Source organism: Condylura cristata, unplaced genomic scaffold, assembly GCF_000260355.1.
Source record: "Condylura cristata isolate star-nosed mole 26May11 unplaced genomic scaffold, ConCri1.0 scaffold00003, whole genome shotgun sequence".
Taxonomy (NCBI): domain Eukaryota; kingdom Metazoa; phylum Chordata; class Mammalia; order Eulipotyphla; family Talpidae; genus Condylura; species Condylura cristata.
The window spans coordinates 5,512,284-5,528,180 of NW_004567104.1; the positions used below are offsets into that span (position 1 = coordinate 5,512,284).

General features: G+C 32.4%; 1 protein-coding gene across 1 annotated transcript in view; it reads right to left on the minus strand.

The window, feature by feature from the left end:
- The window catches only part of ZBBX (zinc finger, B-box domain containing), a 127,978-nt gene that overhangs the window by 33,429 nt on the left and 78,652 nt on the right, over window positions 1–15,897 (minus strand). Inside the window, exons 10-13 of the mRNA XM_004675381.1 lie at window positions 14,295–14,399; window positions 12,933–13,008; window positions 10,762–10,901; window positions 6,657–6,949 (exon numbers count right to left, since the gene is read on the minus strand). Of these exons, the coding sequence (XP_004675438.1) occupies window positions 6,657–6,949; window positions 10,762–10,901; window positions 12,933–13,008; window positions 14,295–14,399 (614 nt within the window). The remainder of the gene's footprint in view (window positions 1–6,656; window positions 6,950–10,761; window positions 10,902–12,932; window positions 13,009–14,294; window positions 14,400–15,897) is intronic.

Genomic DNA, 15,897 nt, shown 5'->3' on the forward strand with positions numbered 1-15,897 from the left:
ATATATATATATATTAAAGAAAGTTATGTGGAAGCAGAATAAACCAAATGGAAGAATGGAAGAGAGAATCAGTGAACTTGAAGATGTCTACAAAAAAAGCAAGTTAGGAGAAGAAAACATAAAGAAATTAAAAAAGTGAAGAAAGAAACACTTTGAGACGTCAACTTCATAAGTAGCTTAGTTAACCCAGAAGGTAAAGAGAGAGAAAAGAACAGAGAACTGATTTAAAGAAATAATCAATGATATATCCGAAACCTGGAGAATGAACTAATTATACAAATATACTGTTAAAATAACACCAATGTTCCTAAACAACAATCAAAATTACAGCAAAACTTATAGTAGTGAAACTTTCAAGAGTTCAAGACAAAATGATAATAATAATAATATAATAATAATAATGTGGGGAAGGGAAATAAAGCAAATAACCTATAAAGGAACATCAATTGGGTTAACCTGGCACTTCTCTAAAGAAACACTATGGTAAAGGAGAGACTGTAATGATGTGATTGGAAAACTTAAAGAAAAAACCTCCAGTGAATTGCCTGGTGGTGACAGGAGTTAAGAAGCAGCATTGGGCTCTCCCTAATGGTACAATGGGTTAAAGCACCACACTATGAAGCTCTCAGAAGCCACTGTGGTACAAGTTAGATTCCCAGCCAGGGAGGTGACAGACATTGCATGGCAGACCTCTCCTGACCTGCCCGCTATTCCCCTCAACAGCCAATTTGCCTGTTCTTCTCACCATTCTCTCTCTGGTGAATCCACTCACATACCACATTTCTGGCCTGTACCCCAGTTATGTATGCATAAATAAATCTTAAAAAAAAAAAAAAGGAGCAGCACTATGAAGCTATATGCAACCACGGCAGCATGAATTCAATCCCCAGCCAGGGAGGTGACACCTATGGTGCAGCAGACCTCTCCTATATTGCCCACTGCTCCCCTCTGCTGTGTATTTCAGACCATCTATCTGTTTTATTCCCAGCTTCGGTGCCGATACATCCTCTCACATCCTTCATCTCTGGCCCACACCCCAGCTCTTGTATACATAAATAAAACTTTATTTAAAGGAAAATAATTCCAGCCAATATACTATACCCCATGATGTTCTCTTTCGGAGAGAAGGGGGAGATCAATGCCTTCTCAGATAATGAGAAACTGAAGATTTGGTAAAACCATATTCCTTCTTTCCAAAAAATATTAAAAGGAGCACTAGAGTCTAAGTCAAATAGAAGACCATCTACAAAGAACATAACTAGAAAGTACATAGAAATACAAAATTAAGGACAAAATGACAGCAACAAATTTTCATATATCAATAAACACTCTCAATTTAAATGGAATAAATTCACCATTTAAGAGACATAGTCTATCTGGCTATATAAAAAAACAAAATCTATCAGATTGCTGTTTCCCTAAGACAGAGCTTATCTTCAAGATAATCATAAGCTCAGTGTAAAGGGTTGGAAAAAAACCCTACAGTGAGTGGGGGACAAAGGAAGGTGGGGACAGCTTACATGGACAAAAGAAACTTCCAGTTAAAAAGGTAATGAGACAAGGGCCGACTGTATATAATGATTAATGGCACAGTACAACAGGGAAGTATAACACTCACTAAAGTATATCTCCAAATGAAATAGCACTAAAATATAGTAGGCACTTACTATCAATTCTGAAATCTAACACTGGATAAAATACATGTGGGTAGGAGATTTCAAAAACCCACTCCCACCAATAAACAAACAAATGAGACAGAAAATGAATATGTCTAGACTGATGCTAACAAATAATTGTACTATATACCTTGTAGACATCTATAGGGCCCTTTACCCCCATAAAATCAGAATATAAATTTTGTAGGTGCATACAAGGTATCAGTCTGGATTGTCCTGATTTGGATCAGAAGGCAATTATCAATAAATCTATGAAGATAGAAATCACACCAGTCATCTTTGCTTACCACAAAGATACCAAACTATAAATCAACCACAAAAATAAATCAGGGAATTCTCCTAATGCATGAATATTAAGCAACATTCTTATTGAGCACTACTGGGCTAATAAGGGAATAAAAAAAATAAGAAAATTAAAAAAAAACTTAATAAAATGATGAGAACACAACATTCTAGAACATCACACACAATAAAAGCAGTATTAAAAGAGAAGTAGAAAGAAACAAAGGCCTACATCACAAACAAGAAAGAACATAACAAATAATCTATTTTCCTCCTGAGGAAAAAGAGAAAAAAAAAATAGACAATATCAAAAGGAAGTAAGTCATAAAAATTACAGTTGAAATAACTAATAAAAAAAAAGAAATAGAAATAAAACATTCCAAAATATCAATAGGTATAAAAGCTGGTTTTGAAAAATAATAAAATAGAAAAAACTCTAGCTAGGTGTATTATAAAAAAAATGTAAAAGCTCAAATAAATGGATCAAACATGAAAAAGTAAAACATAATGCAGAAATTCAAAGGATAAGAGAGTACTATGAACATTATGTGCTCACAAATTCAATAATCTCAAAGAGATAGCAGTCACATTTATGTTATCATCACAGACCGAGTAAGGAAAATATAGATAATCAGAACAAACCTGTTAAAAGTGAGGAAACTGAAACAATAATCAAATTCCTCCCCACAAATAAAATTCCAGGACAGGACAAAATGGTTTCATACACATGTTCTACCAAATTTTCAAAATGTACCTATCCTGCTCAAACTCTTCCAAAAATTGGGGGAGAAGCAAAATTTCCAAATGAATTTTATGATACCATCATTAATCTAATACCAAAACAAGCAAAAAACACAATTAAGCTACAGATCAATTTACTTATGAACACATATGCAACTTCCCAATAAAATTTTATGAAATTGAATCCAATGATGCATTAAAAAGATTATACACCGTGACCAGTAAGATTTATAACAGAAACACAAGGATATTTAACCATTTGAAAATCACCACCTAATTCACCAAATCAACAACAAAAGGACACTAAAGACATGATTAAATCATTTGATGCCAAGGAAACAACACATAAAATTTAATATCCATTACATTGATGAGCCCTAACAAATAGAGACAAATGAACTATATCTTGACATAATAAAAGTCATGTATTACAAACCTTGATCTAATATCACATTAAATGATGGAAAACTCAGAGCCTTTCCATGTATATTTGGTACAATCAAGGATATTAATAATCACTATTTCTAGTTAACATAGTATTAGAATATCTAGCTAGACCAATTAGTCAAGAGAAAGACATAAAATAAATTCAAATTGAGAGAGGAATTAAAGCTGTCATTTTTATATAATGCAATGATAAATGTGGAGACCACTAAAGACAATACTGAAAAGCTAATTAAGAAAATATAGTCTGGTTCCACAAAGTGGAAGGTGAAAAAAATCAATAAAAAATTCAGTTGCATTGATATATTCAAGTAATGAGCTAGAAGAGGAAGAAATTGAGAAAATGATACCATATATAATCACACCAAAAAATTAAGTACTTAGGAGAAGACTAACAAAAGAGAATAAAGGCACAGTGTAAAGAAAATTTTAAGAAATTGTTAAAAGAAATAGAAGTTCACAGAAAGAAAAAGAAGTTATTCTGTGCCCATTGACTGAAGAATAACTTTGTCAAAATGACCTTGCTACCCAATCAAGAAACAGATTCATTGACAGCCCAAAAAAATTTAATTGGCATTTATTCTTCAAAGAAATGGAATACCATTACTTAATCCATATGGAATCACAAAAGACCCCAAATAAACCCAAAGCAACCCTGACAAAAAGAGGTAGAATGACAGTATCACAAACTTTCAGATCTCAGATTACATTTTAAGGTTATAATAATTAAAACAGTCTGGTCCTGGAAACACACACACAACAACAACAAATGGAATAGAACTGAGAGGACAGAATTAAACCTACATATATATGGATAGTTAATTTATGACAGAGGACCCATAACTATGCACTAGAACAGGGAAAAACTCTTCAACAAATATTTTGGTGACTGCATAGCAACAAACAAAGGAATGAAATTAGACTTATATCTCAAACCACACACAAGAGACAATTTTAAATAACTAAAGATGGGTGAAACACTTGAAATCATAAAATACACAGATGAAAATACAGGCAAAACAAGTCACATCATAAACTTCAGTGGTTGTTTTGGGCACCCATTGCCAGCAGTGAGGAAACAAGAAAATAATTGAAGATATTTCAAAATAGAAAGCTTTGAAACAACAAAAGAGTTAGTAATTAAAATTAAGAGATACTACTGAATGGGAAACAGTATCTGTACACCATACACATGAAAAGAGAATAATATCAAATATATATAACTAGCTCATATTACTCAAAAACTTAAAAACAAAATAACCCAATCAAATATGGGAAGAAAAGCTAACTATGTAGTTCTCCAAAGAAGACATCAATATGATGGCAAACAGGCACATTCCCAATCTAATTTATCTTCAGGAATATGCAAATAAAAGCCTCAGTGAGATACCACTTCATACCAGTGAGAAATGTCCATATCAAAAGGACCAGAAACACCAACGGCTCATGAGGATATGGAGAAAAAGAAACCAAATTACATTGGTGGGAATGTAGACTGCTATGGACATTATGAAAAATTATATGGAGATTTTTCAAAAGATTAAAAATAGGTCCTCAATACAATCCACAAATTTCAAAAAATACAATAACACAAATCTGAAAGCAAATGTACAGTCCTAGTTTAGTGTATCTCCATTTACAAAAGTCAAGCATTTTAACCAATTAAAATACCAAAAATAGATGATGGGATCAAGCAGGTGAAGTATATATACATAATGGAGTATTACTCAGTGATCAAAAAGTATAATTGCATGTCATTTACAGAAACACTGATGCATCTGTAAGGAGTTATGCTAATCAAAGTAAGCTAGAAGGAGAAAGATAAATATTATATGGTATAACTTATATGTGGAATGTAGAGTAATGACATACAAGGTCAAAGACAAACTTTTAAAGCAACTTTTGAAAGCTGATCATAGAACTGAGACATTCAGAGGTGAGGAGAGGGGAAGAAATGAGAACAGTTTGGGGAGGGAGTATGGTGGATGACTATTAGTGCATCACCAGATGTGTGAGATCCTATACTCCCAAAATACTAACAACATTGTAAATGATAGCAGCTGAGCAAAATAAAAAATGTCCCTACAACTCCACTCTTGAATTTTCTACAGGGACAAATCAGATGCTAAGTAGTTTTTAGTTCAGGGAATGGCTTTTTAAATTTTTATTTTATGTATGTTTTATTATCTCCTGCACGGTCTCCAAAAAACTCCCACCACCAATTCATCTGTGTACCATCAGCATAGTCCCTTGTGCTATTTTCACCCATTTTTATCCAATTTTCTCCCCATCCTCCCCAAAGAACATCTCTGGCTTATAGTTGTGTGTTGATTTTGATTTTTACTTTGTTATAATTACTTTCTCCACCCACCACCAACCACCACCAAATCACTAATTTAGTTCTGCTATATCCCTCCTGCTATTTTTCTTTTCCTTTCTTTCTTTCTTTCTTTCTTTTTTTTTTTTTTTCTGGCTTCTTTCACTGAGCATGATCATAGGGAATGGTTTTTATGAGTGCAGTAGAAGAATAAAAACTTTTCAGTTCTAGTTATTAGGGATGGAAAATGTAGATTGTACCTTATGTATAAAGCATTAGCTTGATGATGTAATAATTTACCACTTACTTTACTAAATAGCATGTGTGAGCAAAATATGATAGAAGCTCTTTAACATTTCAAGTTTTCTCAGGATTGTCAAAAATTATGATATTTAAAATTTTAATATATATGAAAAATTCAAATCTAAGTTTAAAATTTGGCAATGATGCATAATGAGCTACTTTACCATTTTTTCCTCTAAGAAAAACAAAAAGTGTATCCTTATTTATCTATTAGACATATTCCTGAAAGAAGTTCCTTCTATATATTTATGTTAATTCATAAAAATTGGTCCCCTCTATACATCAGCATTAAATTTTATCTTTTTTAAAAATATATTTACTTATGCATAAAAGAACTGGGGTACAGGCCAGAGGTACAGGGGGTGAGAAGATGCACCAGAGACAGATTGGGGAGCAGAACAGTCAGATCTAATGAAACACACTGCTAAAAGGAGCAGTGGTTGAGACAGAAGATATCTGCGTGCCATGTGAGTCAGCTCCCTGGCCAGGGACAGAACTCATGCCACAGTGGCTTAGCTTCATAGTGCTGCAATTTAAGCCCTTGTGCCAGCAGAGAGGTCCCAAATTTTATCTTAATTAGTGACTATGTAGTAAAAAAGCTAGGAAGGATTTATTGTACTAAATTACTCATAATTATGAATTTATTTTAAAAAGTTAACAGCACTCTTATTGCATGAGATATGACTTCAAGAATTATTTGTCTAAAAAAATGTAATTCACTGTATTAGAATTTGTCTTGTATGTCACTAATTTTTCATAAGTTACTTTTTATCTCCTCATCATGACACATTTGAATGAATAGGAAGTAACTTTTAAAATAGATTGTACCAATATAAACTTTTCTTATGACACTTATTTAAAAAAATAATATAATAAACATAACAGAGACTTACCAGTGGTGACTCTGCAGTTTTAGAATTTTCAAAGTTTGGCCTCTCATGAAGATTGCTAAGATCCAAGGATTCCTCGATGTCTTCAGAGACTTTTTTCTTAATGGAAGTTTCTTCTAAATCTATCATTGGCAAAAATTCTTTGTTTTCAAGTGACATACAGGAATCAGTATTCTCTTTATCTATACTTTTCTCATTGGAATTTCCTTCAAATATGTAATTTCCCCTTGATTTTTCAGTGGCAGAAGAATAAATATAAAGATCCACATTGTTGTCAAAATTTAGATTTGAAGTTCCTGATGTTGAAAATCATATATAGACATACAAAAAATTAATGCATATGTTTAAATAAATTATTAAGCTGCTCATAAATCCAAATATCTAAGATATTTAGATACCTCAATACCTATACAAATATCTAATATAAATATCTCTATCTAATGTTATTTCATCAACATTTCTTTTACTGAGTTCTTGTTAAAATACTTATATGCTGGTTATGTTCATAAATGATAACCATAATTTATTTAAAAATTCAAACTAGAATGAATTAAACTAATGGAGGGAGGTAACCTTTTTTTTTCCCCTAATAAAATTGAAGCAAATAATATTTACTTTATCCTGTGGTTCAATTTTCCACCCCATTCTTCCACACAAGTTCAGCTTATGGGGGGAAAAATGCATAGGGTACCTTATTTTAATTATTTTTTACAACTTATTTCTTCAACATGACTAGGGATGTAGGTAGAAAGGGTAAATGGAAATCTCCCAGATAAAATTGCAGTAGCATTTAGGGACACAAAATATGCCTAAGCCAGAACACCTGCCTCTGGAAAGCTACAAAATGAGCAAGACTATATTAGTCACCCAAATCATCATGCCTGTTTTAAAGAAATCACTTTGTTTAGATGATTGGTTTTTAACATGGCTGCACAATGGAATCATCTGAAGGTACTCTTTCAATTGCCAGTGTATGGGTCTGACCCCAAACCAATGAAGTGAGACACTGAAAACAGGACTCAAGTCCTGTGTGCCCCAAATTTTCTCTCTCCAAGTTTGCCAAGTGATTGTAATGTGAAGCTAGGGCTGTGAAATATCAAGATTTTCTGAAGAACTAAAATTCCTTAAGATTTACTGCACATTGCTTTCGTTTTAAAGAAAAACATGCCCATGACTATCCAGTTGTTTACACAGCTTCAACTAATCATCCCTTATTTTCCTTCCAATATGAAAATCGTATCCCCTAAAATAGACTATGCAAAATAGTTGAAAATCTGAATAAAGTAGTCTCCAGTGATGTAAATTTCGCCTTGCCTCCTGAAAGTTGTGAATTTTATAAAATTCAGCAATTATAGATAATTAGTACTGCTATTTCCATCAACTGTTACCTTTTAAATTTTACAAATAACTGCAATATGCAACAGTCTTAATGCCAGAAAAAATATTTTATAATAAAAATTTCACAAAGGTTATTCAATTTAACGAAACATCTATAATAATTATGTACTCTATCCTTAAACTTCAACAGATGTTATCTGATATTTTGGTAGAAATATCATTTTCTATAATTAAATATCTACAACTGGGGTACCTCCCTGGTGGTGCAGAGGTTAAAAACAGCACTATCAAGCTATTGTCAGCCACTGCAGCAGGTGTTTGATCCCTGGCCCATCAGGGAGCTGACCCGCATGGTTCAGCAGACCTCTCCTGTCTCTACTGCTGCTCCCATCAGCAGTGTATTGGTTGTTCTGCTCCCCACTCTCTCTCTGGTAAATACTCTGACATCCTCAACTCTAGCTTAAACCCCAGTTCTTTCATGAAAAAATAAATCTTTAAAATTAAAAATATAAAATTACAACTACCCCAAAGTAATTTTGTAAGACTTCAAAATTCTACTAATGCTGTCAATTTCTTCTGAAAAATATAACAAACCAGCCTACTAATAATGTTTAACATGTAATAAGACAGTACAGACATGATTTAATTTAGTCTAATCAATGGACAACCTATTAAGTCATAAAAAATATGTTTGACATTCCAAAACCAACTTGTCTAATCCATCACATCTGGTAATGCAGAAAAATCACAGGGTCAGATAAATAGATACACACAAAGAATTTGAAAATACAACACTAAGTCATGGTTTAAAGAAGAGAATTCAGTCAGTAAACCAGAAATAGAGGGAAACCACCTGAAATTGATTTAAAAAAATCTATCCCCCTTAAAATTAATAGCATATTAAGTAACTAAAACTTTACTGCTAAGGTTATTAACACTGCAAGGATGTCCCCTCTTAGCCCTCCTATGAAATCAAACTGAGGTCCTATCTAATCGATTGAAGAGAAAAAGGAAATAAAATATAACCAGATTGGAAATGAATAAGTAAATCTGAATTTGAATCTGAAGTAATCTACAAAAAAATGATTCATGGTGAACACACAGAAGGCAAACATTTTCCTACATTCTAACAATAAACATCTGGAAGGTGAAATTAAAAACATAAATTTTACATTAGGATCCCAGAAACTCAGTTATAACTCTAACGGAAAAACTAAAAACAACTTATAAAGGAAAAACTACAAAACTTTGATCGAGGAAACATCAAAAAAAGAACTAAATAAATGTAGGAGTAGTTCAGTACTGGTGGATATGAAGGTTCACTTTTACCAAGATGCCAATTCTTCATAACTTGATTTAGAAATTGTATGTAATCCCAAATAAAAATTTCAGGCAAGTTACTTTGTGGAAATAGACAAAATACTTCTAAAATATTTATGGATAGGAAAAAGGTCTAGAATAGCCAACATAATATTAAAATAGCAACATCTGGCAGCTTTATTTGTCTAGCTGAATCTGTGAAAGGATTGCCTCTCCTTTCTTCTAGTCATCCTACCTTTTAGATAATTAAAGAAAGAAAAAGAAGAGCAAAAGTCAGCAGACTGACAACTTCACGTAATTTTCTTTGGATATTATAATAAAATATATAGAAATTTAGGGCAAAGTACAGAACAGATAATCCACAAAAAGATCCACTTACATTTAGTCAATTGAGTTTTTACCAAAAAAAGCAAAAATAATACATAATGAGATTGTTTTTTCAAAAGAATGATGCAGAAACAATAGGACAATCACATATCAAAATATGAGTCTGGATACAGGTTATGGCCATCACAAAAAAATAACTGGATCATAGTTCTAAATGCAAAATAATAAAAATCTGTAGAACATATGAAATTTATAATTGTGGATATGGTGATGACTTTCTAAGATACAGCACAAATGACATGATTGACAAAAGACAAGTAAATAATTGATAAACTGCGTGGCCCTAAGTATACTTAAGTTAACATGTATGTGGACATTTATGTTCACCATTTCCCAAAGACAACACAGCACCAAGTTTCAGTTAATTGAAGAAGAATTTGTGCCAGATTTATGGTCGTATACAGCTATATTTCCATGTGAATAATGGTCACAGTTTATCATAAAAATGTAGTGATTTAGTAGTTGAAAATGGCCAAACCAATAGGATTACTACAAATTACTGCTTTTTACCATCCACCACTCTACTGAAAGGTAATCACAGTTTTACACATAGCTGTTTATAACAATACTCTGCATATTTTCTTGATACCTCTATGTAATTATTTCATCATTTAAAATTAAAAGCAAATAGTTGTACATAGCTGATAATAATAGCATTATGGGTATAAAAAAATGGTTTGTTCTAGTCTGATCAACTATGTCCAACTTTATATCAAATCTGATTATTTGGGGAAAATAATTAATGAAAAGGAGGAAAAGTCATGCCACTCAAGATTTTTGTCACTAAAATCCTGCCCAGGTAGTCTTTTAATGGTAGTTTAGTCCATTATAACATTTAGGGACAACCTAAATTGACTGTGTATTCCCCAAATAAACATACTATTGTCTATTGCTTATATGAATAGTTCCTGGAAATTTTTTTTCAGCCAATTTTATTCTGAGTACTATACTTTCTGGGGTTAAAATGAGCAGTTCCACTGTTATATAATAAAATATCGGTCAGTTTTATAAAATCCCCAACATTCATTGTTTATATTGTTAAGCAAAAAGAAAAACAAATTACCTGTTGTGTTATCTTTACAAAAAGAAGAGCTGTCACTCAGATGAAGATGTAAGAAATCTTGTTTCCCCTTGGTGAATACATGATGCTGAAAGATGTCATTTTTATACAGAAAATTATTCTGATAATCGTGAAATGTGCAACTTTCATGTGGTAGGACAAGCAAAAGAACAGAGTTGAAAGAAATGATATAAAAGAAAAAAAAGTCTAAGCTTATTGAAACAATGTGGGTATTTACATAAAATTGATATGCATTTTTTATCTTACTGTGAACATATTTTAAACTTCAAGTAAATTTTATTGATATAAAATAGACCACTGTGGTAAAATATGGTTAAATATCTGTAAAATTTAAATGATAATAAATTATTTTTAAATATTCTGAAATAAGTTGGTCCTTTATGTACTTTCTTCCACAAACAGAAATTTATCTGTTCATTGAAATCAGATGAAATTAAAATATTAGTACTTAAACTTTTTATGTTTATCAATGGAGTGTATGATCTAAAATTTTGAATATTTTTGTTTTAATTTTAATTATGATTGCTACAATCAAGCATAGTTTTAATAGTTTTATAGTTTTTATAACTATAGCTAAATACTATTTTCTATAAGTTGAATAATACATTTAAATATCATTGATATATTAAGTTCCACATACTATCACAAAAACTCATGAATTATGCTCAACCAAAACATCCTTTTATACCATTATGATTATTTCTGATTCTTCGGACACCACCAAATCCAAGTTGTAAACTACTGTCAAATTAGAATCAATAAATTTCCCCTGCATATATGGAGGTAAATGGACACCACCATGCCCAAGCTGTAAAACTACTGTCAAATTAAGATCAGTAAATTTCCCCTGCATATATGGAGGTAAATGCCTAGGGTTGTAATAATATATATAAGTTCATTAAATTGGAGAACAGAAATGTCATTCATTTTCATGAGGCTACAGTAGTGGACACAACATTTTATCTATAACCAGGATGTTGTCTCCTGCCAAAAGCGCATTTGTTGCTAGCTATCTGGATCTATGTATCCACACATGGGGTGTTACAGGTCCATGGGGATAACATACCCACTGCTATTCCAAAATGCAGGTGGAGCCAAGTTTTTCTGAATGTATGAAGAATTGTTGTAGGGGTAATTGATAAAATTTATTATGTTACAATACTCTTAATTTATTACTTTTTAGTCAAAATCTGAAATTTTGTTAATATTACAACAAAGAGTACCTGCACTCAAATTTAATATTGCTAACAGATATTGCTAGATTTTATTTTTAATTTGAGTATGACAAAATCCTGCAAAAAAAAATTGGTGAACCATGATAAAGCATTTATTTCTCACACAGTCTGAATTCACACCGACCATTTAGGAGGGTTATGTTTTTCACCACAGCATATGTTGTTGTCAGTTATTTTAATATGGGTTCTCCTCACTGGACTGAGATGGTATTTCATTGTGATTTCACTTTGGATTTCCCTGATTATAAATGATGTTGAATTTTTTTTTCCTTACACCAGTTGGACATTTTCTTGGATCATTTTAACTATTATCAACATTTTTTTAAAACTAGATTGTTTTTGTTGAGTCATGTGAGCTCTTCGGAGATCTTTGAAATCAGTTCTTTGTCAATTGTATCATATGCAGATCTTTTCTCCCAATCAGCTGGCTAACACTTCATTTTGGATATTTTCTCTTTTCCTATTCAGAAGATTTTTGGGTAAGATGTAGTCACAGATGTTTATATTTTCCTTAATTTTATTTGCCTCAAGGATGTTTTGTAGGTGTATGTCAGATATTCTTTCATCTATGTTTCTCTCTGTATATTTTATGATTTCAGGTCATATATTGAAGACTTTTATCCATTTTAGTGGAATTTTTGTCTATGGTGTGAGGTAGTAATCTAGTTTCATTATTTTTCATGTCACAGTCTAGTTTTCCCCATACCATTCATTAAAGAGACTATTCATGTTTCATTGAATATCCTTTGCTTTTTTGACATAGAATAGTCAACTATATATATATATATATATGGCTTCATTTCTAGGTTTTCATTTTGATTCCATTGTTCTCAGTTTTTTTTAATGACATGATGTTTTAATTATTATTTTGTAGTATAGTTTGTGACTTGAAATCAAAGGGAATTACAAAGGACTTACCTTTGTTGACTATCTGCAACAGCTAATTCAACTTTGTAAGGCACAACATTTCTTATTTCTTCAACATTTCTTGTTTCTTCAACATTTCTTGTTTCTTCAACATTTCTTGTTTCTTCAACATCTTCAGAAGTCTTATTAAATAAATATATGTTATGTAATATTAATGTTCAATAAAACTATATATTAATGAACTAACATATGCACTATTTAGTGAATTTACTTCCCTCTAAATATATTATCTAGAACAAGAGTTGTAGGAAATCTAAATGCAAAATGCATTTTTAGGGCAGTTACTGTTTTAGTCAATTTTTCACTACTATTTCACTTTGAACCAATAAGAACAGTTTATGTTTTTTTTTTTTTTTATGCAACCATTAAGTGACAAGACTAGTGCAAAGATAATTTTAATTATTTGGTCAACATACCATATGCCACATATGTGCATTGGCCTTTTAGTGAAAAACACACACACATATGTACATCTGTATTTATTTGTTCAGTATCTTAATTTTATCCAGGGGGGAAAAATAAAACAATAAAACTGTTGCTAAGCACATACACACAAAATACAGATGTTTACCAAAAGAGTGAAGCATTTAAAGTGATATTTTATCCATTATATACTATTTCTGTGATAACCACAATAAGATCAAAGTTTGTAAGGAACAACATTTCTTGTTTCTTCACATTTCTTGTTTCTTCAACATCTTCTTCAGAAGTCTTATTAAATAAATATATGTCATGTAATATTAATGTTCAATAAAACTATATATTAGGGAACTAACATGCACTATTTAGTGAATTTACTTCCCTCTAAATGTCCAGAAACTAGATTAATAGAAAATCAGAAATGTACTGAGTTTGTCACAACTTAAATGTTTGTTCTAACTCTAGCTATTTTATCAGTCTTTTAGAGCTTAAATTCATTGTTATTTTACTAAAACAATGAATATTTAATGTTGTTCTTTCCTTTACGTAGAAAATAAGTGATATCAAACAACAAACAGAAATGGATTTGATTAAATAAAATAATGAGACTAATATTTTTAATAAAACTACTAACACAGAGATTAAGTAAAATAAACTACATTTCTGTAAGCTAAAATAATGAAACATCTTACTTCCACACTACCTGGTTCTAAATAAAATGATATAAAAAACTTCTGCTCACAAATTTGCTCTACATTAAAAAATAGTAGTCAGTTAAAGTCTATTCAGACATTAAAATTAAAAACACTAAAGTCTTGTATTGAACTGAAGTATTAAATTATATAAAAAAATCTCTGTTGAAAGCAATATATAGCTGTAACTATATGTTATTAATTTCCTGTCTGCTGAGTAATATGAGTGATCATTATGCACTTACATTATCCAGCTCTACTATTTTTAGACTTGGTTCAGCTCTCTCTATTTTTAATTCTTCTAGAGGCAGAAAAAGAGCTTGGTGTTGCACTTTGATCTCTTCAACTAGGAAACAGATTAAAAACAATATCATCAAGAATATATCTTACCTAAAAGAAGACTATATCTTCTTACCATTTTCAAATAATATAACCAAGTAAAAGAGATTGTTGTTTTCTATACATCCATGCCAAGACATAAACATTGTCAGTTTTCACGGTTAAAATGATGTACTCATTTTATTAATATTCAATTTTTATGTGAAACTTTAAATTAATATAAAGTAAATCTAGGTAATGGAAAGAAAACTGTTCATTATTTTGATCTGGAGATATAGTCAAAAGATGTTGCCACTATTCCAGTCAAAGATGTTGCCACTAAGAAAACTTAAAGCTGATGTTGGGGGATCCCTGCTGATATAAGGGGCTAATTCTCAGCACTATGAAGCTATCTGTAGCCCTGCAGCAATAGTTCAACCCAGCCAAGGAGTTAGCTCAGCTCATGCAGCAGATCTCTCCTGTCCTCTGCCGCTCCCTTTAGCAGTGTATATTAGTCAATCCATCTGTTCTGCTCCCCATGCTGTCTCTGATGAATCCTCTCACACACACGCCAGCACCTCTGGCCTGTACCCCAGTACTTATATGCATAAATAAAAACAAATATTTTTAAAAAGGAGATGTTGATTAATATTTGGTACATTTGATTTTAAATAATAAATTTTAAAGTATCCAATAAAAATTGAACTAACCAAGGTCCTACCTGTTGGCACAGGGGGCTAAAGCGCAGCATTGTAAACTAGCCAGAGCTGCTTCAGTGCAAGTTCAATCCCAGCCCAGAGGTCACCCACATGGTACAGCAGACTTCTCCTGTCCTGCCTTCTGCTCCCCTCAGCAGTGTACTTTATTGATCTTCCTACTCTGCTCCCCACTCTGTCTCTGGTGAATCTCACACTGCTCCTGCACCTTTGGCCTATTTCCCAGTTTATATGAATAAATAAATTGACCCAGCCCCTGTAAAGCTCTGGAGATAACTGAGACAACTGAACCCTGTGAATGGAAACAAAGTGGGGAACGACTGTAGCTGCAGTCTGTGAGCTCCCAGGCACCCAGGTGCTAAGAAGTGCTACAGAGGGAGACTTGTTACTTTTAGCCCTGGGAGCTCCCAGGCACCCAGGTGCTAAGAAGTGCTACAGAGGGAGACTTGTTACTTTTAGCCCTGGCCCCCTAAAGCCCTGGACATAAACCAAGACAACACAACTAGGTGAGTGGAAACCAAGCAGAGAAAGACTGCAACTCTGATCCAGAAGTGCTCAGTCGCCCAGGCACGAGGAAACGCTGCAGACCCCAGGCCCTGATAAAGCCCTGGAGATAAACTGAGAGAACTCAGTTCAGTGAGTGGAACCCAAGCTGCTGCAGGGAAAAAAGCAGCTTGGAGTGGGCCTGTAGAGTCCAGGTGTTGGGGAAGAGAAACTGGCAAGTGGAGCACTTCTAGCACATTCCCCTGCATCTCCCGTACCCATAGCAGAGAACTGAGACTAGGCGACATTAAGGCATGGTCAAGTCTT